At 36.4% G+C, this 27112-nt stretch overlaps 3 protein-coding genes across 3 annotated transcripts; all 3 read right to left on the bottom strand.

The window, feature by feature from the left end:
* Positions 239–5484, bottom strand: LOC105174900 (EH domain-containing protein 1). The gene is made up of 16 exons (XM_011097150.2): positions 5170–5484; positions 4990–5069; positions 4485–4553; positions 4349–4406; positions 4112–4167; positions 4000–4036; positions 3867–3931; positions 3299–3412; positions 3052–3154; positions 2913–2962; positions 2408–2536; positions 2061–2312; positions 1869–1948; positions 1016–1142; positions 776–919; positions 239–687 (listed from the first exon to the last, which is right to left on the bottom strand). The coding sequence occupies exons 1-16, from the start codon at positions 5252–5254 to the stop codon at positions 502–504; spliced, it is 1635 nt and encodes a 544-aa protein (XP_011095452.1). The 5' UTR covers positions 5255–5484; the 3' UTR covers positions 239–501.
* Positions 7615–10206, bottom strand: LOC105174899. Its single transcript, XM_011097149.2, has 4 exons — positions 9302–10206; positions 8693–9142; positions 8248–8557; positions 7615–8120 (listed from the first exon to the last, which is right to left on the bottom strand). Exons 1-4 carry the CDS (start codon positions 9713–9715, stop codon positions 7984–7986), a joined length of 1311 nt encoding a protein of 436 aa, XP_011095451.1. The 5' UTR covers positions 9716–10206; the 3' UTR covers positions 7615–7983.
* LOC105174898 (ethylene-responsive transcription factor 3-like) lies at positions 13924–15227 on the bottom strand. The gene has a single exon (XM_011097148.2). It carries the CDS (start codon positions 14920–14922, stop codon positions 14215–14217), a length of 708 nt encoding a protein of 235 aa, XP_011095450.1. The 5' UTR covers positions 14923–15227; the 3' UTR covers positions 13924–14214.

The following is a 27112-nucleotide window of genomic DNA, read 5'->3' as shown; positions in this document are numbered from 1 at the left end:
ACCCACAAGGATTCGTTGTTCTTAATATTTTCTTCCATTTTAATCCTGAGAAAGATACCAGGGGTTCCCATCCGACTATTACCTTCATTTCTATTTCGTTTCACCCTGAAATTTCTGTTCTACTCTCCCAAAATTCGAACTCTGGAAGTTTCAGATTTTTCTTATTCAACTTTGTCCTTGAGGAACCTGTGCATGCAATATTTTTGCGACTTGCCAGAGCGGCTGCGCGCCATTCACGATATGAAAAAAGATTTATTACGTTTATTGTAGGTGAAGGCATCCAATGGTTACAAGGAGGAAGGTATTCAATTCAACACGTAGCAGAGTAGATATCGTACAGAATCATCAAGAGCACAAATACAGGTGATCAATTCACAAGCAATGAATGTATATAATTTCCAACATATACCATGCCCCTTTTGACTATAAAAGTAGAATAGAAGATTTTGAGGTATCCAAAAAGAACTGATCTCCTCCGCCCAAAAAGACTTTGATGTATTTCTAATCATAAGGATTGCGGAAATTCTTCAAAAGTTCGGGGATGTCGTACCCAAGCATATCATCGACAGACTGTATCATTTTAGGTTTCAGCTTCTCAAACTTATCGATACTGTAGCCACCCAGAACCTCCCTGAAGTGTTCGACATTAGGGAAATCTCCAGCTGGTAGATGGTGTTCCCTCTGAACCTGAAAATTTAATGATAGGGAAATAAGCAAAGCCGTGTGCTCACAGGCACACAGAACGTGCACACAGAAAGAGAGAGAGAGCTAGAACCTTTGCAAATTCATCAGGCAGGTTATCGATGAGCCTCTGTTGCGTCTTAGCTTTGCCCATCATTGCAGGCATCTCCTTTTTCAGATGACTGATAATATAAGCATGTATCTTAGCTGCCCTAGCACGTTTTACAAATTCATTTATCTGCAGGACATAAAGAATATTTTAAACCCATTTTGCCCATGCCAATAAGCAAATAGTGGCCCAAAAGGCATAAAAACTTGATGATCTCATACTCACACGACGATCGCAAGCTTTCTTTGGTATGTCTTTCAAATCAGCAAGAAGGTCATCTTGTTCTTTCTCAAATAGCTCTTTACCAATGGGACCAGAAGCAGCCTCATTGATGGGCTTGTCATTAAACGAACTGTAAAGACAAAAGAAGACACCAAGAGTATAGCAAATGTTAGCCACAAGAACAGGAAAATTAATCATAACTGCAGTGGCAGTGTAAAAGAAGAGATGGCAGAGGGCAAAGGTGAGCAAGGAAACAAGATGGAGGGGTATAAGAAATAGAACTCTAGCATCCATCTCAACCACTAATGGAAAGAAGATGCAGACTATACCTAGTCAATGAGATAAGGCTGACTTAAGTTCAAGAAAGAACTCAAGTGCAGCAGACATCAGCAAGTAAAAATGCATTTTGTCAAAAGCATCCATCACAAGACTCAATTTTCGGAAACTTTCTTTTAATATAGAGGACCTTGGAATAAAATTTGACAGGATATAATATAAAAATATTTTTCAGAAAATAATCCAAATGATGCAGCAACAAGCAAAATATAGGATAACTACAAAATAACACCCAAAACACATTTCTCCAGAAGATCTGTAAGACTAATAGCAGCATACAAAGAAAACGATTAAAGCTTCCCGAACCTAGGTTTTCAAGTTTGAAGTGGGTGCCCTAACTTTCAATATCAAAACCTTAACACATACAAGTTTGGACATAGGATATCTCAGTTTCCACCAAATAAATATTCAAGCCAGCTATCATAGCTGAGAGTCAACTTAGATATTGGTCCGATAACAATATATCAGCAGATAACATTTCAATTGTTACAAAAAACAAAGTAATTGGCTAAGAGCTTACCCAATATAAACTCGCATAACTTCAGGAGTGTTTAGAACCTTCCCAAGGGACCACATCAATGCTCCATATACCCGCATAAGCTGCAATGAGCATGACCAGTAAAATGAATTTACCAGACCATTACATAGCTTCTTTATGGGGACAGTTGAAGGACAATATAACGAGTAAAGAAAACAACTTAATAACTCGCACCTGCTGTGTGTCAACTTGGTCAGCCTTGTTCAAAACCACACGTATCTTATCATCATGACCTCGTAAAGATCCAATAACTCGTTTGAATTCATCACTTATATCAAGTTTGTGAGGATCAAATAGAAGCAGGATGAGATCACACTTTGCGGCAAACCACGATGTTACACCGGTAAAGTCATAGCTTCTCTGTGTTCGTTGCTTTTCTCCTGATAAAACACCAGGGGTGTCCACAAATGTGATATGCTCCAGCAGCTTTTAGCATTCAAAACAAAAAATATAAGTAGTCAAGAATTTTGTCTCTCTTCATTTGGGTGAAAAAGTTGATGATAGATAAAGTTTGCCCTCACAGGATGTGGCATCTGTGAACACTCAAATTTTGACAAGAATGCAGTTCCAAAAGTTGTCAGGCCACTGAAAGGCATATCTGCTTGAACAGCAACGGTGTTTCCTGGAATACTTCTCTCATCAGGTCCATTCTGTATAAAAAAAGAAACAATTTCACAGTAATACTGATGGGAAACAAAAATGTATACCAGCGGAAATGGAGTCAGAAGTTGGAAAAACATTTATGAAGCAATCAACCCAATGTTCAGCCAGCAATTTCCATGTAAGCAATACACATCAAAGGAAGGAAGGCAACACCAGATGACGAGAAATCATAGAAAAAATAGAGCGCTGCCTCCATCATCCATTAAGTTATGCCAGTAGAAAAACCAATTAACCCACTAAATCATACATAGTATACAATCTGGAACCAGATAGCATCAGAAGTTCGAACAGCAGAATCATATAGGACTCTGTTTAACTTAAAATAAATAGTAAAAACTTTGTACTATAAAGAGTACAACATACCATCACAACAACAAATCTATCTGTGGTGGGCTCTGGCCCAATGTGAGCACCTATGATATAGAGTTGAATAAAGAACAATTAGATCAGTAACAAAAGAAAATGAAGGTACATGAATGCTCCAGAGATAGTTGTTGTGTACCTGGATAACTTGTTCTGAGCAAATGTTTGATAAATGTTGTCTTCCCAGTGGAGTACTGACCCAGCAGCATCACCATGGGCTTAGCATCAAAATCACTATTGGTCTTCCAACATGCAATGTATTATTGTATAGAGTTAATCACCAGATCAGCTAAAGTATAGTCCATCCAAAAAAGCAACAAATAGAAGACCAAATATTTTGGTGTTTTCTGCACATTACTTTAACTGAAGGAAGAATAAATATGTACCAGCAACGGAGAAACAAAGTCGTTAAACCGATAGGTTACTTCCAGGGGCTTGAGCTTCTGTACATACAACTTCTTCAAGCCATCAATAATTGAAGTGACAGAACTCAGAGATACCTAGTACAATATATAAGGAGGAAGCATCATTCAAGGAGCCAAAAAACCTAACAAAGAAGAAATGACATGTGGAAATTGGATGGTAACGAAAGGAATGGCATGATGAAAGAACTTGAAGAGAGGGCAAATATTCATGACTCTGACACCAATATAGTGAAGTCTATAAAACTGAGCATAGATATGTTAAAATAAAAATGAAAGCACAAAAACTTGAAGTGATTGAGAACAGGAGAAAAAAAGGAAGATAATTATACAGAACAGAAATCGAGGAATAAACATTTCACTCCACCCCCATGCAGTTAGAGACCTTAAAATGGATGACTACCGAAGAAAATTAAACCAATAGCCACCTCACCAAATGATGGCATTATGCTAGTGTGCAATAAGCATGGCAAAGGAAGAGGCATAAATGTAGGCATTATCAAGTAAAAGACGGTTCATAATGCCAGATTACCTTCTTTGCAGATTTTGAAGAAGAAAACCAACTAGCTGCAGGTGAAGATTGTGGTTGAACACTGCCTAAAACATAATAAAGTCAGCCAGAATTGAATACCAATATTCCAATACAGACAACATATCAAGCTTACCATTCTGCTCAGGTTCACTTGATACACGCTTTTTCTTCTGCACAAAAGCAGAAAAAGTGAAAAACAGTGGCATTTAAATTTTAATGCAAGTACGGGAAAATAAAAGACTTACAGCAAGGAGTGCATCTAGACCTTCCATGGCCGGAGGTTGCAAGTTTTCGAAGTCAACTGCAGATGATTAATGTAATACAACCATGTCAAAATCACTACTTTATTAGGACATAAACAGACTAAAGAAACTGGAAAGAAAACTCAGGCAAGCAATAAAACACCATCTCCGACTTGTAAATAGAATGACCAGGAACATGAAAACTAAAGAAGCAAAAGAATCTGATACTCCAGTGCTTACCTTCAGAAGTTAAAATATCACTGTTGAGAGCATGCCCAGCTTGTGCCAAAGAGACTAACTACATAGCCAAATGTTAAGGGAGATCAGCATCATGATATTGATCATTTTCACAAAATGAACAGGAAAATATCAGAACCTGCATTGCTGTAATGAATTCTTTAAATCCAAGAAAGCCTTGCCTCTTCGAATCGGCAATTGCCCACACCTTATGAAAATGAAAGAGAAGCAACAGCAAGATAAGAAGATAGGAAAAATCTACAAAAAGGAATCCATAGATGTAATCAAAATGAAAGCCTTCAATCCAGTTCAGGAACCTATAAACACAAAATAAGCCAAGTAACACTTGGACAGACATACATTGGCACAAAAGTGGGTTAATCATATGCTAAATCAAACGACACAAGAGCCTGATCACAATACAATATATGTCGAGTAAAGTTAAAGTAGATAGCAGAGCGTCACAAAGTATCATCTGTGCTACTTAATCAACCACATTAACTCCAGAACTAGAACAAAGTTAGACCCCACAAGAATTTACCATAGAAAGCAGCGAAAACATCCTTAAGAAAGGCAATATAAAAACAATCAAACAAAGAGAAAAAAAAATAAAAAGTAAAAAAACAAATGATAACAATAATTACCAGTTTGAGATCTTGACGAGGTAAGTTAGACATGGCAAAGAACTTGATAGCATCGCCTCCCGTGAGACGCCCATCTCCATCTAATTGCATAAAAGAATCAAACATTTGAAGTACAGAAGAAGTAAACAAACAAGTTAACCCCGGAATCAAATTTGAAGTAGGAGAAATAACAGGAGCAACCTGAATCAGCGAAAGAAAACCAATCCTGGTAGATCTTCTGGTGCTCCTTGGAGCACCGACTAATCGGGGCAGAATCTATCTCCATTCTCTGCAACTTCAGGACTTCGATTCAGGTTCGTTTGGCTACCGGATTTTCCTCGAGTAACAATTTTTGCTGTTTCTGATTATCTATCATTACAGCCAAAAACGAGGTTTTGTCTTTTTCTTCGTTCTGGGAGCGAAGAGCCGTTTATCCGACGTCCTGCGTCAAACGACGTCGCTCTGAGTTTGGCATGTCTAGTTTACTACTCCTAAGTCCTAAATCTTTCTTTTCCCCGGGTGATTTCCCCTTCTTTAAGGGAACAAGTACCTTTTAATGCATCAATATTTTTTTTCCAAAAAAAGGTAAATTCCACTTCACCCCCCTCCAATTCTCAATTATATCACTTAATCCCCCTGAACTTTTATAAATACTTCACTTACATCCTCACCTTTTTTGTAAACTTAACAATTCAGTTGGGTTAATTTTATAAAATAAAATACTTAGGATAAAATCGTGAAACTTTTTTTTTAATACTTCTAACATCTCTATGTTTTTACTCTAAATTTTAAATTTACATTTCGAAACTCAAAACTAATTTAGATGGTTCTATTGAATAACGTTTATCTTGATCAATAATACTATTATCATCATTTGTTTAATTTGTATGATGATAATTATTTTTATAATGATGATTTTTACCATTATAATTCTTTACTACTTAATTGATTATATTTTACATTGAAGGTTTCAGTGTGATGGTATATAGATGTTAAGATGTACTAAGAAAAAACATTCATAAGTATTTTATTTAATAAAATTAATTTTGGAGGTAGGAATGCAATTGAAAATTTTATAAAAGGTTTTAAGTGATAGAATGGAGAGTAGGAGCTAAAGTGAAACAAAGAGAGAGTAGAGGGGTTAAAGTGGAATTTACCCTCTTTTTTTCTAAAAGAAAAATAACCAAATGATTTTAACTTTAACTATCATCATATGCCTAAAGATCACAGATTGTTTATACATAATTACTAATGAATAATCTGTTTAATGCCATTTTTACATTGATAAAAAAAATTAAATACACAATCTTTTAATTAAAACTAATATTTTAGTAATTAAGTGAACATGCTGATTCGGTTTGATCACGCGCGACCTAGATCAAGGACCACGATCTCACCACGTCACCACTCCGAATCTGATATTTGAAGATAAAACAAAGAAAATTAAGCTAGTCGGGTCCGTCCTCGACCACGACACTCCGATGCTCAAGTAAATTTGGGGTCGAAGGAAAAATTTGCGATCTAAATATGCGAGTAAGACGTTGTGTGTAAAAGTACTTCTTGTTTGTAGGGCCCTTTTGTGGGTCCCACTCCCCAACGCGTGTCGTCTCAAAAGTTATTCATACAATGGCTAAGCATTTTCTCAGCACGACATCTATTCAAGTCACTATATGGGTCAGACCCAAGTTATCCTGACCCGAAAGAAATGACCTTGATCCACGACACTGATGCAACCTCAATATTTCATTAGAATCCCCGTCACATGCATATACTAATTCTTGAAATTTACTTGAGCAAGCAGGCAGGCAGGGTGCTTGAGACTAAAAGTTGACCATGAAAAACAAGATCAAGGCAAATTGAGAGATAAAACGTTAGTGAAAATGACTTGTCACTAGCGCTCTTTTTCTTGTGGAAGCAAAGGTTTTGAGTCTTGACAACAATAGGAAGCATATTGCACACATCCAACACGCGTTTTTGCATTAGACATAAGCCCACCAAAAATAATAATTTTTTATTATCAATAATTAATTAATAATTAGAATTAAAATAGATTAATATACACACCAACACGGTAGTGGAATTCAAACTTATAATGGGCTTTTGACTTCGCCTAGCTAGGTTATTTTAATTTAGAGTAAATTACAAGCTTTCATTAGGTTTGATATAATTATTAATATATTTTTATTATTTGAAAAATTATCAATACCCCATGATTTTAACTGTCCTCTAACAATTAGCCTCCATTAGGGTTTCATCAATTTTTTCTATTGAACAGACTAAAATACCCCTATAAACTAAGAATTATAGTTGTATTTATTTTTTAAAGTTTTATTTTTATTTTTATGTATTAAGTGGATAATTTTTTTATAATTTTTAAAATTTTTCTATCCATCCCGTTCAATTTTCTTACAAAATTTTATTTTTTAAAAAAAAATACAATAAGAACAAAATTGACAATTTCATACATCGATTACATAATTTAATCAAATATTTAAGGTATATTTGTAATTATGTCAAATTTTAGGAGAAGTTGTTGTAATTCACCCTTTTAATTTATTACTATCTATTACTTATTTTATCTTTTCAATTGATATTACTTTATGACATGAAGAAGCTTGAAACTCAGTGAAAGATTATGAGCGAAACTTGAAGAACAAAAAGTAACATGACAATATAGCCATTGAAACGAGCATGAGTACAACACAGTCCAAAAAAGTCCAAACCTCTCCCATTGTAGCAATTTTATGATCAAGGAAGCTACAGAGCAAGGCACATACTCGTTACGTAAGAACCAACACACATAGATACGACCTGCGAAAAAAAAGAAAAAAAATCTACAAGTGTAGGATGCAAGATGAGTCGAGCAGGCTCGTTCTGATCCTTCTATACAAAAGTGATGGACGATAGAAAAATTGAACGAATAAATTGTCTTCTAACGACTCCTAATCGCAGATTTCACGAATCAAATGCCTGGGGTACTGACAAATTAATCCAGATTCATGCCCGTGTGCTGGTTCAAGAAATGCCTATTGTCTTCCCCAGCAACCAGAGCACAAGAGAAAACTCTATCCCAAATATGGTGTGGAGATAACTTCTGTCCAGCATAAAGCCGTATACCGTGATTCCAGCTCTATTTTGCTCAAAGTAGGTCACTGCAACACCGCAAAAGTTAGATATCATCAGTTTACTTCACATTACATGTGTAAATAGAATAAATGTGTGTAGTAATTCTCACACAGTGGGGAAACAAACAAAAAGATTTAAGGTAGCCTGATGTACCCAATGCTTGTCTTTTCTGAAATGAGATTGTGCTGTAGGCATATGATGGAAGAAACTTAGTATTGTCAAGGTCATCCTCTTCATCCCCAACATCATCAAGATCAGATGATCCTTGGGAGCTCTCAGCGAAAACTTGCTCGCGTGCTACCTGAGCAGCTGCATTCTCGGTTTCTGTTGTGTTGAACGAGTCGATTGTGGCACACACGTGCCACTTGGCCGCAAGGGACGTCACGGCTTGTGCCTTGTGGGTAATTCTTGCTGCACTTCGTAACAAACTCAGGAGCCCGGATAGAAGGCTGACAGAGCAGACCTGTGCATCAAGTACAAAAATTTCAGCGGGCTGGATTTTCTATTGCAAATTCGTATTGCATCTGATCAAACAGACCGTGTTCACAAGTCAAACCACTTGCACAAGAACATGGGAACGAAGAATCCGAGTATGTACCGCTAGTTCTCCAGCATGAAATATATTGACATCGGCATTGGGCCGTGTGGTCATGAGAAGAGACGCGAATTGGCTTGCGGTGATGAAGATCAATGCCCATAATATGAATGCTCTATACCTATGGCTAATAATACTCAAATGCCTTCTTATCCGGAGGTGTTCTTTCATAACTGATTCGACATCAGAATCGACCTGGAAAACCTGAGCGAAATCCTGCAGGCGGAGAATCTGAAGGTAGCATATGAGACGGAAGAGAATACAGACTAGAAAAAAGACCATAGCTCTATAAAACCAGGAGCACAGCTCCAGGATGCAAGCAACGGTGTTGCTCACAATCACATGTCCCAAGAAGGGAATTCGTGTTCCGCCTGAGCCAAACCACCATATTTTGTAGACGCTCTCAGCAACAAAACAGGGCAGCACGAAGCTGAACAAGATCTTCAGCGATCTCTGCATTGCGAACAAGATTGTAACGCGAGTTGTTAGTAAAAGAAGGATCTGAAGCACCCAAATTACTGTAAGTTTCTAACAGTCAAATCGAAATCCGCTTGATCTTAATTCAGACAAGATTGAATGCGAGAGAAAGGAAGGGCGTAAGGAGAAGCGTACATGGAATTGTTGGGTATACCCCTTCCGAACAGTCTCGCTCTCATCGCGGAGCTTATCAAAGAACAAAAACCGCCGGAGGCCGTACTTGCGGACGAAAGTGGACAAACAAACGAAGGATAAGGTGGCGACGCCGCTGAGAGAGAGCTGTGCCACGGTGTCGTAGGGCCGGCTGTGGCGGCTGTCGCAGTCGCTGCAGGAGAGCACGAAATGCGAGACGGCGGGGACGACAATGGCGAAGGCGAAGAAGACGAACCAGGAGAGGCAGGCAGTCAAAGGGTTGGACTGATCAACGCAGAGCCATTTGAGCCAGGTGCGGAAGCTCTGGAGCTCGTCGCGCGGGTGGGAGACGCAGCGGGCGAAGGCCCGACTCTTGTTAAGGTGATTCAGCAGCAAGGCTTCTCTTTCATCCCCCATGGCCGCATGAAATCCAGTAGCACTGAGATTCTGGTCTGTGATTGAGGGGAGAGAGGTTGAGTTGTGGGTCTGAAATGAAAATCTGTATCTCAGACTCTCAGTTTACATATGGAAGGAAGGTGGGATGTTTGAGTTAGTTTTGACTTTTGTTTGCCAATGGGAGAGCGCAAGGGAAGTTGGCGGAGGAAGGAGTATTTTAGAGTGGGAAATTGGGTAGAGCTCAGCCTCAGCTGCAGTTTTCTTGATTTGGAAATTTATTTTATTTGTTCTGGATTCTTCTTCATCCAGAACAAAATCATGTCCGCATCTCCAACAATCGTATTCAACCATAGCGTAGAGGAGATAAGCAAGGAACAATAACAAGGTTGTTTTTCTATGTATCTTACATGTAATATATTTAACATCAAAACTAAAATGATACATACTTGTGAAAATGAAACCCTCAATGTATTTATAGAAATTCATATATCAGAACTCATATCGACTGCTTATCAGTAAATGAGCCATCAAATGGTCTGGGAATCAACTATTTGGCAAATCAGGTGATGAGCAAAAGATTCTCATGCTCTTTGGAGGATAAATTTGTTCTTATGAGCTTTTTCACTATTAATTCCTCTTATTAAAATCATTTTGACTAAAAAAACATTTCTTCTCATCAATTAAGCTGACTAACATATATTATAATAATTTTGTAGTGAAATTGAAATGAGTGATGAGAAATAGCAGCAGAGGACTTCACAAGGAAACCACAAATCAATCAGGAATGCTGTGGGGCTGGGACCATACGCCCCCACAACGTGTACTGTTCCGCATTCAATCAAACAAGTGGGAGTGGCCATTCTCTCCATTCTGCTTCCCCTCGGCCTCCTATATGAGAAATGAACAAAATACTCTTTGTGAAAAATGATGTTTTTAGAAAATGAAGTAAATTATCCTCTATCTAAATCATTGATAAAAGAATAAAAAATAATTTATTTATTTTATGTATCACATAAATTAAATTACATTTAATCCAAATTATAAATCAAAGTCGGAAAGGGAGAAATTGTTGGTCAACGAATTTGTTGGGCGGATGCAGTGTCTGTGAGAAATTGATTGGATGAGTGGTGCACAAGATGCCATTAGACGTGGCCATAACAATATATATATACAATACTTGTCCAACTCTGGCTTAGTCCAAAATGAAATTTCTCTCATTCATTGATGTCTGAAGATTATTTTAATTTATCTAGGAATTCAAATTATAAAGATAAGTATCATGATCTATCACCTGAGCTTTCTTTCTAGACACATGAACCAACATTTTTAATTTAGAATAAATTATGTATACACCTCAAAATTTGACATTTCGGTTACTGAAAATGACTATCGAAATATACCCGAAATTTTTTTGCCATGCTAAATGTGGTACAAGATTATTCTATAATGATGGGAGTTATAATGGAGAAAGCACGACAGACTAATTAACATCCATTTTTTTCAAAAAAAAATCCTTCAAGAATTATGGGTTGCATTCACCCATCACAAAAGTTGTAAGTTTTTCGTTTTACAGATATTATATTTAACTTTTTTTGTATAGACTATTGTTTTGAATATTTGAAAAAATAAAAAAGCGAGGGAATAAAGTTATGTAACAGGATGTTTGATAAAAGAACAAACCGTTTATTGGGCCTGAATGTAAATAGGGTTTGGGTTTGGGTTTGGGTTTGGGTTTGGGTAAACAATGGTTTGGTGTTGGGTGATGAAGGAAGGATAATAGGATCTCCTTCTTGTTGTATGCATTGATGATACCCTCCCGGTGCGTATTAAAACCAAGAGTTACTTCTTGTTAGGCTGGAACCAGTCTATTTTGCTAAATAACTCACGCTTCCGGAAATTCTAATTCAAGTTAAATTTGACTAAATTAAAATCAATTATATAATAAACTTTAGTATATTCATCGTGTGATTAGTATATATTTTAAAGAGAGTGATCAATTACATGACAAAGTAAATCATACTTATTATATAATTAATTTAATTCAATCAAACTTGATTTGAATAAAAAGTTTCTCGCTTCCAACTTCCATTCCAAAAGTAAGGTGCCATCACTATGCATATATCACTGCAAAACTTGAAACCTTAAGGGACTGCTTGGCACAGTTAACAGAAGAGCGGACATTCTCCGCGGATGCTGGACATATTCTTCCATTTGAACTCGAAAATTTCAAACACGGCTAACATTAATAAGCCAGGACAAACGTTTAAAGACAGTAAACCAACAATTGGAGAAGGCTGTGAGACCAGCAAACTACCTATAACAACGACTATTTCAAAATACATTAATGTTCACTGATATTTTGGACAGAGGAAAGTTGTATTACCTGGGCCTATAATTCACTGTCCCGACCATGGCGTGTTCATGAAGTGTAAAACTTAATATCTTATTCCCAGTTTGTTGAATATCCCGGTATCAGCCAAAAAACCTACTTCTTACAGCCAGGGAAGGAATAGTACCAAGAAGACATTCCCCCTGGGCAACGCAATGGACGAACAGAGCAAGTTGAATCTTTACCAAGAGATCCAACTTCATCAAGCATACAGAACTAGCAGCATACTTCGAGACATAGGTTATCAATAGCACAAAATACCGACTCAAAGACCAACAGCACCCACACTCATGTTCGCCGAACGTAAATATCATGCAAGAAAGTGCAAGACAAATAACACATCAAATACATGAAGACCTTAATGCTGCTAATGATAGGATTGATCAACAAAAGAAACAGGCAACAAACTTACACAGTTGAATTGCTTAAGTTGCTATAGCGATCCAAGTTGCGATTGACAACATAAGAGTGAAACCTATACGATTCCGGAAATAGTACTAACCAAATTGTTCAACCAACACCACCACCTTGTCTTGCTCTGTGCCAAAACAGGAAAGAAAAGCAGCACAGCAAAAGAAGGAAACACAATTTGGAATAAGAAAGAAGAATAGAGATTATCGTCGCACAAACATGTATAAAGCACAGAAAAGGAAACCTCATATAATCCCCAACGCGTTTATTAGTAAATGACATCCAAAACAGAAACCAGAAAACTAAAGAAGTCTATTGATGTGCGCGGCCAGTGGAGTCTGCAAAGGAGTAGAGCAGCAATAGAACATGAAAACCCCTTTATGATAAATTTTCCTTTTGAAGTGAAAACTGCTGAAACATGTTAAATCAGAACGAAAAAAGAGTAGGGAAATGGAAATACAACAGAACCACAACAAGTTACCATCTCAGAAGCGGAGCATAAATAAATGCGTCTCAAAGCATTCTCGTTGCAGTAAATACATCTAGATTCCAAATTTACTTCTTTTGACGGCATCCAGCAATAAAAACCACTAAAAATACATTAATTAACAATCATTGACAGAATCTTATCGTGTCAATTGGACATGTCAAAGAACACGTAAAACACACACGTGGTGATCTATGGAGTCGAGGATACAACCGCATACTGATGACTACTGACTAATGTATCTAACTACATCAGTTACTTATCCGAGATACAAGAAACACGTAAAATCTACATGCAAGTGATTCTCGACCAAGAAAACAGCCCCATGCAAGATCCCAAGGCAAAACAGCATAGGTCCAAAAGCATAAGGTACTAACAATTCCAAGTATGACTTAAAACAAAAGAAGAGTTTCCTAGTACAAACAAACGGACCAAAACAAGTAAAATAAACCACAGTGTTCTCCATAAGCAGTTCTTCTAGCAAGAAACTTAACCAAGTCTACCCGCAACACTTGATAGGATACCAGACTAGACAAAGAATGCAGATGCAGATTAATGAACAATGGAAAATAAGCTTTCAAAGTATCCTACAATCCGAGGTACCCGTCCCAAAGATGTAGCAAAAGCAATTCAAGTTAAGCTACCCCAGTAACAGTACTCTCAAAATAGCAGGATCAGATACCACCGCAATGCCTACAAACCATGTCCGGGAATTACTAGAGTAGATTCATCTATTCAAAATTTCAAATTTTCACATCACAACAAAGAAAACTAGATGTTGCAAACCAATAGGTCAGAACTTCACCAAGTCGAGATTAAACAGTTCACAACTAACTCACACAGCTAGTTGCGCTTAAGGGTAAAATACACACAACAGACTTGAGTAGCAACATTCAGAAGAACATCATCTAGAGACCAAAACACCACAGGACTACACCCAAATCTGCATCAGAATAACCTCTATTATCAATAACATTAAGGTTTATAAATTTAAAACAAGTAAATTCTCTTCAAACAACAGACACTCATAGAACACAGACTCTAAAGTTTCTATAACGTCTTAGTCCATTCACCCCTGTCTATGAGCAGTCTTCTCGCTCTGTTTCATTCCTGTTTTTTTTTTTTCCTGGCTTTCTCCGCAAATAAAAAGAAAAAAAGGTTAAAAAAAAAAGAAGTTTGGTAATTTAACCAAATGAGTTTTTTCCAAATGATGGGATCGTCATCTAAAACACTTCAGAGCCGGAGCGCCGTGCAAGCCAGCTCGTCCACATCAGCATCCGCGTCAGCGGCGGCATCCACCGGCGGCGGCGGCATGTTAAGATCAAAAGGCAGGGGCTTTTTACAAGAGGAGGAGGCTATGTCACACTCGGCATCATCAACCACGGATGAGGAGGAATCACAGTCGCTGTGACAATCATCTGGAACAACTGGGGGAGACCGCGGATGCCTCCTCTGCTGCTGCATGAGCAGCGGTCTCGGCGGCGGCGGCGGCTGCCTGGGCCCACTAAAAGACTCGACGGTGCTGCTCATACCGCTGGAGGTCGGCCTTTGCTGCGCAATTATTTGGTGCTCCTCGGAGTAAAACCGGGAGTCCATAAATGGGTCGTTAGGGTTATTGATGATTTGTGGTTGATTAGGGTTTTGTGGGTTGAAATCGGGAAAAACAGTGCCGTTTGGGGGCAAAGGGAAGTTCGTCTTCGCCTTAGGGCCACGGAGAGAGCGAGCGGCGCTGTCATACGCCCGTGCAGCTTCCTCAGCCGAGTCGAAGGTGCCGAGCCAAACACGCGTCTTCTTCCAAGGGTCTCTGATCTCGGCAGCAAATCTTCCCCATGGCCTCTTCCTCACGCCCCGGAATCTGATCTCCTTAGAACCTCCAGATCCGTTTGCCTCCCCGCCGTGAACCACCTCCGCTTGCCTCACCGGTGCTCTGCCTCGCCGCATGGCCAAATCCAAAGATCAAAAGGAAAAAAAAAAAAAAAAAGCCGGAGGAGCACGAGGAGAAGGAACCCCAAAAACAAAAAAATCAAAATGAAAAATGATACCAATTATCAGCAGATGAGAAACGATTATAAAGAGGGGGGAGGGGCAATGAAGAAAAAGCAATGGCCTAAGAAGCAAACATATGTACAGAGAAAGAAACAACGCCACAGATACAGAGAGGAATGAGATGAGATTGAGATAATCTAATTTTTCTCTTTCTTTCTTTCTCTCTCTACTGTGTGTTGTGTGTGAAAACAGAGAAGGGGGGGGGGTAGGGGGGGGAGGGGCACCGAGCGTTTATTTCTCCCTTTTTTGTTTTTTGCTCTGTTTTTCCCTTTTTCTCCTTTCAATTTTTGGGAGGAATTGCTTTCTCGATTTCTCTACCTTCTCACACGCCCCCACAAACCGACTCCGCCCCTTGTATCCATACCTGAAAAGACTCAACAACCCCTCACCTCTCCTCTATTTCCCTATTTACCCCTACAAATTTCTCAATTATTAATTAATGGGTGTTGGTATTTCTGGTCAGAGTGGTGTCCAGTTCTGTCCTTTTCTCTGCTTCATTATTTACGTGAAAAAGCAGCAAAGGGTGGCGTGGTAGATGATTGTTTCTGGTTAGAGTTTATGAATGTTCATTGTTGGTGGTGAGAGTAAATGTGGTAGCATTATAATTGTCATAAACTTCAAATTTCTAGCATAATTTTGCATAATTTCAACATACTACTATATATATATATATATTTAATCTTATTACTTGTTTGATTCATATTGTCTTGCGTAGAAAAAGATATTCTTATTCAATACGTACTTTGTGGAAGCATGCATGCATGAGGGTAATAACGATTCAGTTGTATAGATTAAATAATTCCAACTCGACTAACATAATTTGGCAAGATATTAATTATATGGGCATACGTTTAGTTTGTCGGTATCTGGATTTATCAATGTACTCTAATAACTGCATACGTATGATTTACGCAAGCGTGATTATTGTCATCTTGATTGAACTTCAGATGATATCAGATTCGATAATAAATGTTAAGCTTTACTCTTTTTGAGATACGACTAAAGTCGCATACGTAGCTCATTAATTGTTTGTTAAAACATATATTAACTGAGGTACTTTTAAAGTCACGTATGCTAGAGGATCGTTTGTTGCTAATTTCGACCGACTATGATGATCTTGAAGCTATCTGACATACTCTACTACTAAATCTTTTTCCCTATTTTTCCAGGCATGGAAGGGAGGAATATGGGAGTTCTTTGAGGGGAGAATTGAGGGTTAAGGAAGAACTTCTTGATGTGTTTTAATAACTGCATACGTCTTATTTGTGACTATTTTCATCTTGATCGAACTAACACCAAATTTTAAGCTTTACTCCATTTAAGATACAAATAAAGTCGCTTTTGTAGCTTATACATTAAAACGTATAATAGGGTACTTTTAATTGGTCACGTGTACTTACTTTTTGAATTCTAATAAAATTTGATTCATATGAATTCAACTTGATGTACTCACACAATCATTCAGCCTATTGATTAAAAATTATCTTAACAGTCCAACTAGATGTACGCACGCGTCGAAAATTGACCAGCGTTAATCATCCAAAAAAAATTTATTTAATCCCATTTCAATCATACATAATTCTTATATATAATCAATATATTAAATATTTAAATCAAAATTTATCATGTACCACACCATCCATATTCCTATAAATCACAACAATTTTAAATTTTTTAAAATTGATACACATAAGATCGTCCCGCCAAAATTTTCAAGTTTTGCATGGAACTCTTCAAACAACAAATTATGATGATACAATTATTAATTATATTTTTTTCCCAAATGTCCATGGGCTAAATTGTCCATACATATATATATTAGAATTATTTAATTTTTTCAATTGACATATGTGTTCATATATTGTGAGGCAAATTGCAATAAAATCATGTAATCAGGACAATATTTTCTGCAAAATGCAATGAATGATATGGTGTAAATCATCCACCAAAACTTATTTAAGAGCATAAGACCAAAGTGACTTCAATTTGTACCTATCCGATCCAACTGCAGCAGATAACATAAATTTCATAATCATAAATTCACTTACTGCAATATAATTAAAAGTCAGACCAAAATCTGCATTTGCTTATTCTAATGCAATTCAACTTAAATGCTTCAAACAATATTATAATTTTTTTCATATAATTATAAACTATAGTAACAACAAATATATGTAAGAAATCGGATTTACCATCATCTAATGTTGTTACGTTTCATGTTTAATTAAGAATACGATACAGAACATATTGTGTTGAGTGTATTTGGTAACTTTTTTCATGGGGGAAGTGTAAATTGCATAATCCGACATGTAAATTCTGGTGATGTTGAGATTATGTGTCTGGTGGGGCGCATTACGCAATTCTATTACATTATCATAGTAGAATGTGGCATGTGTAATATGATTTGGTAATTGCATATTTGGTCCATGATATTCTAATTTAAGTTGTTGCGTTAAAGATTATTGTGGTTTTTGGATCAATCTCGCTGAAAATTTTATGATATTCAAATAAGTGATGAGATTGAGATAAAAATGTAAGAAAACTTGGAATGTTTAATTATAAAAATATTCTTTTAAACAAGTTATCTGGTGGTCGAGAAATGATTAACATGATGATGTCTAAACGTGATCTGCATATGCCATTCACGAGAAATGAACGTATCATAACTGTAACAGTGTCCAATAGGTGTGATCGATGGCATAAATGGATGACTGGATGAGATTGTTCGCACAATATCGTCGATCCCAACTTAGAAGTTATGGATTCATAATTAAGTGAATATTTTTAAATAGTTGGGACAATATATATATATATATATATATATTGTTAATTGGAAGTAACATTTAGAGCTCACCAAATTGTAATAAATAAATAATTCAAACAGCCATTATTTGAACCATAATCATTAAATAGGTCAAGGAATATACATTATGGATAATACCAACTATTCAATAAAATTTATAATATGTTCACTTGTCTACTAACAAATTTTATTCCAAAAATATTCCACTGATTGTTTCAAAAATAAATTAACTTAGTAAAAATCCAACAATTTCTAAATTAGGATAAGTCAATCTTTATATATATGTATATATATAATTATTAATATTTTGAAAAATTGAACAACTGAAAAAAAAAACTATAAAATAAATTATAATAAACTCATATAAATACTAATAAAATAGAAATTCATAATTTTAATTTTAATTATTAATTAAAACATCATTTATACGATGTCGCATACATTAGGGATAAGTGCTTGTGGATTTTTATTTTATTATTTGTTTTTTTTTTTTAATGAATTCGTGGGAAGGCACCTGCGGTGCACTGGTCCAATTTCGGCCCAAGATGTGAATCACTGTTACTTTTGAGCCGAATATGCCGTCGCTTACACCATACGATTATACTTTCCTTTAAATTATAATTATATCATTAATTTTAATTATTAATATTAAATATTTTTAGTTAAAGAATAATTAATACTAAATTAGATTAATCACTACTATTAAAATAAGCCAATAGTCATAAGTTGATATGATCCAAACTCACGACTTCAAAATTAAAAAATCTTAGCTTCGTTGATTAGACTAAACTTTTGGTTTTAGTGGTCAATACTTTTTTTCATAGCTTCGCGTACACAAAAAATTTATTGTTCGCTAAAATAATCAATATAGCATGAAAGCGATACTAAATTAAAAAATAAATTATTAAAAGACCAAAAAGCCCTTGAATGATAAAAAAAATAAAATAAGATTCTTAATTATGCTTTTTAAATACAAAATATAGTACTCATTTGTAATCCAACTCTGGATCACAAAGAACAACCACATCCTCTCTTGGAAATAACCTTAAACTTTTTCTTAATTATTAAAAAATATTTTAATATCTATTTGAACTTAATTTATCAGTTTAATTTAATATTTATTTTGAAATTTATGGCCACATTATAATAAATTAATTATTATCTTACGAAGTTTAATAAGTATTTTTGGCCGTTGCAATTTATGTAGTCTATTTATAATCGAATTTATTTACAATTATGAGTTTTTGTTAGGCCATTAAACTTATCATTGCGGTCAAATTCTTAGTTTTTGTTACATTTTCGTAATAGTTGAAAATTTTAACAATGTGACTAAATATTAGTTTATAGTCTTCTCGTTGTGGTGTACATGAAATAAGACACTGCTGTGAGCTAATGAAATTTTATCTTGAAGTTATAGCAGCAGTCAACACCTACACAGACACAAATAATCATGATATAGAAAAACGACAAGTGCGTAACTAATTTGTGCAGCTTTCTATTTTCTCAACCTTTGTTTAGCTTATTTAATACAATACGTGCATAATAAATTGTTATATTAATATTTTATATGTAAAATTATTTTAAAATCTAATTATAAACACAAATAACACAATATTCACGTAACATCCTCAGCATTGAAAATGGAATATCGAACACACACCACAATTTGTGCTCAAACAAACAAATGTACAATAATATAATAATAAATCAATGTCCAAATAGCTTTACAGCTGTCTGTGTAAATGCTAATCCATTTCATTTCTCCATAAGTTGCTTTCTAATCTAATGCTAATCAATCCCAGGAAAATACCATTTACAAAATTTAAAAATCCTATTTTCCACCTAAGTAGTTAATTAGTTTTGCAAAACAAATGTCTACCTTATTACTCGAAAACGCCATCATCAAACTTTTTAATATTACATCAATAATAATTTATTGTTCTTACTTAAAAATTAAAATAAAAAATAATATATAGATTCTGAATTAATTGTAGATTAGTAATAAATTTAATACAATTTATCCCCCTGTGATATTGCAAATGAGTAAATTACTCTCTATAAAAAAATAATTAGCAATTTACCCCATTGTGTTCTTTAAATTGAAGCAATTTACACATACCTCTGATGGGAATCAAACCTATGAGGTCGAACTTGTTTATGAGATATAAATTTTAATCACTAAATTAAGATATCATTGATTTACAAAACAACACAGCTGCGAATCCAAGAAAACGAACACATTTTAGCTTAAGGATATATTTAGCAGACAGTACTTTATAATACGGACATTTATGTACCGAATAGTCGATAATTATTTAGTTGAATTGACATCAAATTTCTTCTATGATAAAAAGCGTCTTAGTTCAAACATTATTTTTAATTAGCCAAAAAAAAAAAAAAAATAGTTGATTGCGAAAGTAGCCCATGAAGCCCTTGAAAAGCCAAATCATGAATTAGGGCATGGAGATTAGGAAGAGAAGAAAACAAAAGTAGCATATTCTTTGTGGTTGAACCTCCCCCAAGAACCCTACCTAGTACCAAATTCTTTTCATGCCCATCCTCCAGCTATAAGCTCTGAAATGCCTTCTGCTCATTCAAATAAAATATTAAGACTATAATTCAAATAATGAAACATTTTAAAAAAATAAATTTGGAGAAATTCAAATTACGTGCGAAAATCATAAGTAGTAAAATAATAATAATGTCAATAAATTATAATTTAATTATTGAAGTTGAGACTCTATAACTTTAAGGTCGTGGGTTTAAATTTTATTGATATATACATGTTGGATTATTTTAATATAGTTGTTAGTTAATTATAAATAGTTAATATTAATAATTTAATATATTATTATTAATATTTAAAATTCATGATATAATTACAATTTTATCTACTAGAAAAAGAAGAAAGAAAGAACACAACATAAAGGGTGCTTTACATCTCCAATTGATGGTGGCATCTTTTTTTTGTAATTAATTACTGAGAATAGTAAACAATAAATTACAATTACTCTTGATTAAACTAATACGTCATGATGACTGTAAATAAAATTATAATAACTCACGTAAAGTGAGATAAATACCCATACGTCTGGTGGAACTCTAATTCATGACTTCGAACTTGTTCATGGGACTTCAGCCTTAGCCTCAACCACTAAATCAAGACATCATTAATTCTAATAGCATCTATTTATGCACATGATATCGCAACCTTAATCGATATCTTGAAACGAGCTTTTATATTTTTATGAATCAATTACAATATTTACATCTTCAACATCAATAGTCAATAATCAATTGAAAAAAAATACGTGGCTAAATGTGTTGCAATTAATTTTCGAATTATTTCAAAAATTATATTATTTATTGTATCAATTAATAATTATGAAAATGATGGAAAGAGACGGACACGAGATCGTCCACAATTTTGTTGAAAATTTTGCATGTCCTGACTCTTTCTTAGAAAAATAATAGAGTATCTATTAAATATTAGGCACAAAATTTTCATTTTACCTACCAAATACTGTATCAATATTCATAACATAAAAATAAAAAAAATATTGATAAAAACCAAGTAGAGTGTTTTCCAATATATATGTATTAATTTATTAAATTAAATTTTAACAGACAGTTCAAGTATTTCTTGTAGTGCATTCAGGGCTTCATAAAGTAGAACACAACCGAAATGCAACCCAAATGATTTTTATTAAACTTGAAAATCTTAATTTTGGAAATTAATAAATATTCCTAGATTAATTTTAATTTTTCATCGTCTATGCTAATGTAAAACACAAAGGCAAATTTAATTCACAAAAGGCAGTTTGTAGCGCAATTATATTAAATTTTAAAATATCAATATACACTTAAATATTTTTATCGATATAGTTTATATTATTTTTTTAACTATCAATATACTATCACATTTATAATTCCGTTTCATTTATATTAATAATTTAATCTATTTTTAGTTATATATTACTTTTTATTTTTAAAATATATATTATATATGTTCTAATACTGCTGGCAATAGTGTTTGGTAATTCAAAAGCATATCCAATATAAGAAAGGACACAAATGCCATAAAACCAAAAGAGAGTGCAGCCGTGGTCAAATCCAATCCACCCACGCTCAACTCCAGAGTGCCGACCCGATGAAAATGTGTGGGTTGGATCGTGACCCGAATCCAGGGTCTCGTGATTAGTGAGCGAGTGGAGCTGTGTATATTGAGGTGTCAGCCCTGAAAATCACAGGGCTCGAGATCTCACCGACAACTGGCTCTACCGGTAATCCATTGGGCTGATGCTTACCCAAGCATAGCAAATTGAGCGTGAACACGACTGACAGCTTGTGGTGGCAGGGAGGGCGCGTATCCTTCAGTTTTTGATTGGTCTCTATATTACTACCTAGAAAATAAATTTGGTGTGGTTCTCTCTCCTTAAAAAATAAATTTAAAGGCAAAACAAAAAATCTAAATAAATAAAATAATAATTGTTATCGTGGATAGAAATGATGAATGGAGATTGGGCAGCTAAACGGGCGTTTCGAGCTACTCAAAATCATATCATACAAAATTAAATATATAATAGAGAAGTGGGATGATGTAGTTTAAGCTTAGTCCACCACATGTTGACAGTGGATCGGCCTCACACCAAAATCAAAATAAGCTTTGACCCTCCTTATAATAATTTCATCAAACCAAATGCATAATAGTCAGAATAATTTGGAGCATATGTTATATTCAACAAAAGTAATAATAGGCGCAAGAGTATGTGTGGCAAAATCATTCATACCCCATAAAAGAAGCAAAGGGTTTGGATATGTAATTTAGAGAATTTGTGTTGAGCTGTTATGGCATGGATCACTTGAGATGATTGATTTTCAGATGCATATGGTAATTGGTAAACAAACAAACATCTCTTTCAATTGGTGTTGAAGATAAGTCTGTTCATCAAAAGGGCTTTTTGGACTCACCATATTGATGTGGGCTGAATTGTGCTAAGGACCTTTACTGGGCTGTCAGTAGACCCATTAAAGCCCACCAGGAAAGTATCAAATTTTGATAGTTTGATCCTTGTCCAAACCCAATCCAATACCTCCTTTCTCGGACACCATTGTACGACCATTCGACCCATGACGTATGAGTCGCTGCTCACCCCATCACACATACATAACAATGTATCTATTCTTTACTGAATATATAATACTGTATTTTGATTCAGAAGTAGGTAAATAATTACAGAGATAACAAGTCCTCATATTAGCTTCCCCCCCTGTTAGAAACCTCACAAAACATCAAAAGTTTGCTGAGTGTGGACGAGAAGAAAGCAAGAAGAAAGCTCTGTTTCATAGCTGAAAAATATCAGACTGTATTACTCCAAATGTGGTTCGAACTTGCGTTTAAATACAGAGACTTCAACTGACTCATAACCGTCTACAACTATCTAACTGACTCAGCTATGACGTGGACCAATCATCCACAAAATAAATGACGTGTATGCCACACAACAAATACAACACAAAATTAGAAGAAGCGTGTAATGAATGACACGCTTCTACCCGGCATCGAACAGAGAGGAATCAGCAACTTCATCATCATCTTCTTTGCTGAGTTCTGTATCAACAAAGGCAGCAGTAGCAGCAACAGAGGAAACAGCAGGTACTGGAGACTTCAAGGATGTAGCATTCTCAACAACCCCCCCCCAAGTGGGACGAGGGTGCAACGCAACAAGACCCAACTTGCCGAGTAGGAATGCGAAAGACTTCAGAGACAATGACTTAGTTAAAAGGTCAGCCAGCTGCAAAGAACTACGAATGTGCGAAGGAGCTAAGAATCCATCTTTGTAGGCAGTGCGAACTACATGGCAATCAATCTCAATGTGCTTCGTACGCTCATGGAAAACGGGGTTGGCCATGATATGTAAAGCGGCTTGATTATCACAGAACAAACGCACAGGAAGAGATAATTTGATACCAAAATCAGACAACAAATAGGAAAGCCACTTAAGCTCACAAACTGTCGACGCCATACTTCGATATTCTGCTTCGGCGGTGGAACGTGAAACTGTGGACTGTTTTTTTGTCTTCCAAGACACCAAGGCATCTCCCAAGAAAATGCAATAGCCTGTGAGCGAGCGGCGTGAGTCAGTGCAAGACGCCCAATCGGCATCGCAATAAGCCGTCAATTCAAAAGAACATGTGGCAGGAAAAAACAGCCCTTTGGATGGCTCTCCCTTAAGGTAACGAACAACATGTAGCGCGGCCTTCCAATGGGCAACACACGGATGATTCAGAAATTGGCTAAGCTGTTGTACCGAGTGCGATATGTCAGGACGGGTGAAACCCAAGTACAGTAATCGGCCAATGAGTCGTCGATACTGATCCGGTTGTGGAAGTAGAGCACCACAGTCACCACTAAGTTTAAGGCCAAACGGAAGAGGAGTGCTCGCAGACTTCGCAGACATCATCCCAGTATCACGAACGATATCGTGAACGTATTTGGTCTGAGCAAGATAAAGACCATCAGAATTGCGAGCAATTTCGAGCCCAAGAAAATAACGTGCGTCACCAAGATCTTTGATGGTGAAGAGTGAATGTAGATAGGTCTTGACAGATTGAATAAGCTCCAAGGATGGGGCTGTAACCACGATGTCGTCAACATAAACTAGAAGAGCCACTAGGCCACTATCCGTCATCTTGGTGAAGAGGCAATGATCATAGGCCGACTGAGAAAAACCAAAGTCTGTAAGCTTAAGCGTGAGCTCGACGTTCCACTGTCGAGAGGCTTGCTTCAAGCCATAGAGGGAACGCTCCAACTTGCAAACAAGGCCAGGTTGAACAGAGTATCCTTCCGGTGGTTGCATATACAAATCCTCCTCCAAGTAGCCGTGCAAAAATGCATTATTCACGTCCATCTGCTGCAAGGGCCACCCATAAGCAGCTGCTACAGCGAGAAGTACACGCACTGTGACCGGTTTTGCAACAGGAGAGAAATTGTCCGTATAATCCACCCCGGCTATCTGTGAAAAACCCTTCGCCACCAGGCGAGCTTTGTATCTTTCCACCGAACCATCTGCCCGCAACTTTGTTTTATACACCCACTTGCACCCAATTGGTCTCTTTCCAGCTGGTAGAGGAACAAGAGACCATGTATGGTTGTTCTCCAAAGCAGTGATTTCAGCTTTCATTGCATCGAGCCACTCTTGATGCTGCATCGCCTCTTGATATGACTTAGGCTCCTGCAAAACTGACATAGAGGCTACAAAGGATGTATATGCGGCATTACATGGATGAATGATGCAAGAGTTAGTGACATTAGAAACAAAATCCTCAAGCCAAATTGGCTTTCGAGAAATTCTATTTGAACGACGAGGAACAGGGGAAATAGCACGAGTGGAGGCATCTATAGATGGTAGTGGAGACACACGCTGTGAATAAGGGGACTGAGACACAATAGGCTGAGGAGAGAACAAGGAGGAAGGAGACGAAACCGCATCAACGTCTAGTGAAACTAGAGGCAACGGAGGCGAGGGATTAGAGGAGGAAACGTTCTGCGAGAAAGGGAACACTCCTTCGTAGAATTGGACATCCCTGGAAAACAAAACAGAACGTGAGTCTAAATCAAATAACTTGTATGCCTTTTGGTGCATCGAATAACCTATGAAGACACACTTTAAGGCTCTAGGATGGAATTTTGATTTATGAGGATTTAAATTGGTAGCAAAACATAGTGAGCCGAAAACCCGCAAGTGGTTATATGTAGGAAGGTATCCATGGAGTAATTCAAAAGGTGTTTTCCAATGTAAAAGTTTACTAGGAGTTCTATTAATCAAGAATGTGGCAGTAAGGATGGCGTCTCCCCAGAATCTTATGGGAAGAGATGCCTGGAAGAGTAAGGCCCGAGCGACATTCAACAAATGCCTGTGTTTTCGTTCGACTCGACCATTTTGCTGAGGAGTGTATGTGCAGGAAGACTGATGAATGATTCCTAAATCAGAACAAAGAGTTTGACAGTCGTGATTAAAGAACTCCGAACCATTGTCAGACCTTAAGGTTTTAATGGAACGCTTAAACTGGTTAGAGATTAGAGAACAGAAATGCTTCAAGGTAACAGGGACTTGGGATTTTTGTCTAAGGATGAAGGTCCAAAGACACCGTGAATAATCATCAAGCAACGTTAAAACGTATGTACCCCCCAACAGATTAGAAGCAGCATACGGTCCCCATAAATCCATATGCACTAGTTCAAAAGGTGTATTAGAATAAGAGGAGCTAACGGGAAAAGGCACACGAGATTGCATAGCTTTATGACAAACATCACAAGGAATTTTATCATTATCAACACTAAAAACAATATTTTTGATGTGTTTGACAGCTTGTAAAGAAGCATGCCCTAGACGTTGATGCCACAAAGTTTGGTTGTCAGATTGTGTGCACGACATGGCAAGACCACTACCAACACTATCCATGGCAGAAGCAAAACTGGGATGAGGTCTGAAAATGTATAAGTTCTTGAACAAATGAGCTATGGCCAGGCTCTTCTTACTGTCCTGGTCCTGCAAAAAGCATGATTCTTTAGTGAAGAGAAGCTGAAAAGAAGTGTGAGTACAGAGTTGGCTGACAGATATTAGATTGACAGAAAATTGAGGCACAAAAAAAACATTATGTAGTGTGATTTCGTCGCTTAATTGAACACTGCCCACATAAGTAACAGCATTTTTCGAACCATCTGGTAAATGGATGAAGTGAGGAGTAGCAGGTTTAGCAAATGAATGAAAAGATGCAATGTTCGCACATACATGATTGGTAGCCGCCGTGTCAATGATCCAAGAGCTTAAATCAATACCAGTTGGCTTAGCGGTATTACCTGCAAACTCCTCTTCAAATTGTACAAAGTTTGCGTGGCTAGTGATAGGATCCAAATTGTACAAAGTTTGCGTGGCTAGTGATAGGATCCGAGGGAGCATTCGCCTTTGTCAACAGCTGAATCAGTTGAGTTATCATTCTCGTGGTATTGTCCGGCACTCCTTCATCTTTAACATCAATATTAGCTGTAAAAGCTCTCCCCTTTTTCTTCTTTTCATTGAGCGATTTATACCAATCAGGTATTCCGTGCAACTGGAAGCAAGTGTCCTGCCCATGTCCGGGTTTGCGACAATGTGAACAAACCACAGTTCGTCTTTCTGCTGCAGTAATTCGCTGCTTTTGTGCATATTTTCCATCATCTCTCTTACTGCCTTTAGAGAATAGTTGATAAGCTACATTATTGGTGTTCATTTCCATGGA

This window comes from Sesamum indicum, linkage group LG12, assembly GCF_000512975.1.
Source record: "Sesamum indicum cultivar Zhongzhi No. 13 linkage group LG12, S_indicum_v1.0, whole genome shotgun sequence".
NCBI lineage: Eukaryota > Viridiplantae > Streptophyta > Magnoliopsida > Lamiales > Pedaliaceae > Sesamum > Sesamum indicum.
Note: the sequence above shows the minus strand (reverse complement) of the source record. Positions and strands in the feature narration are given on the sequence as shown.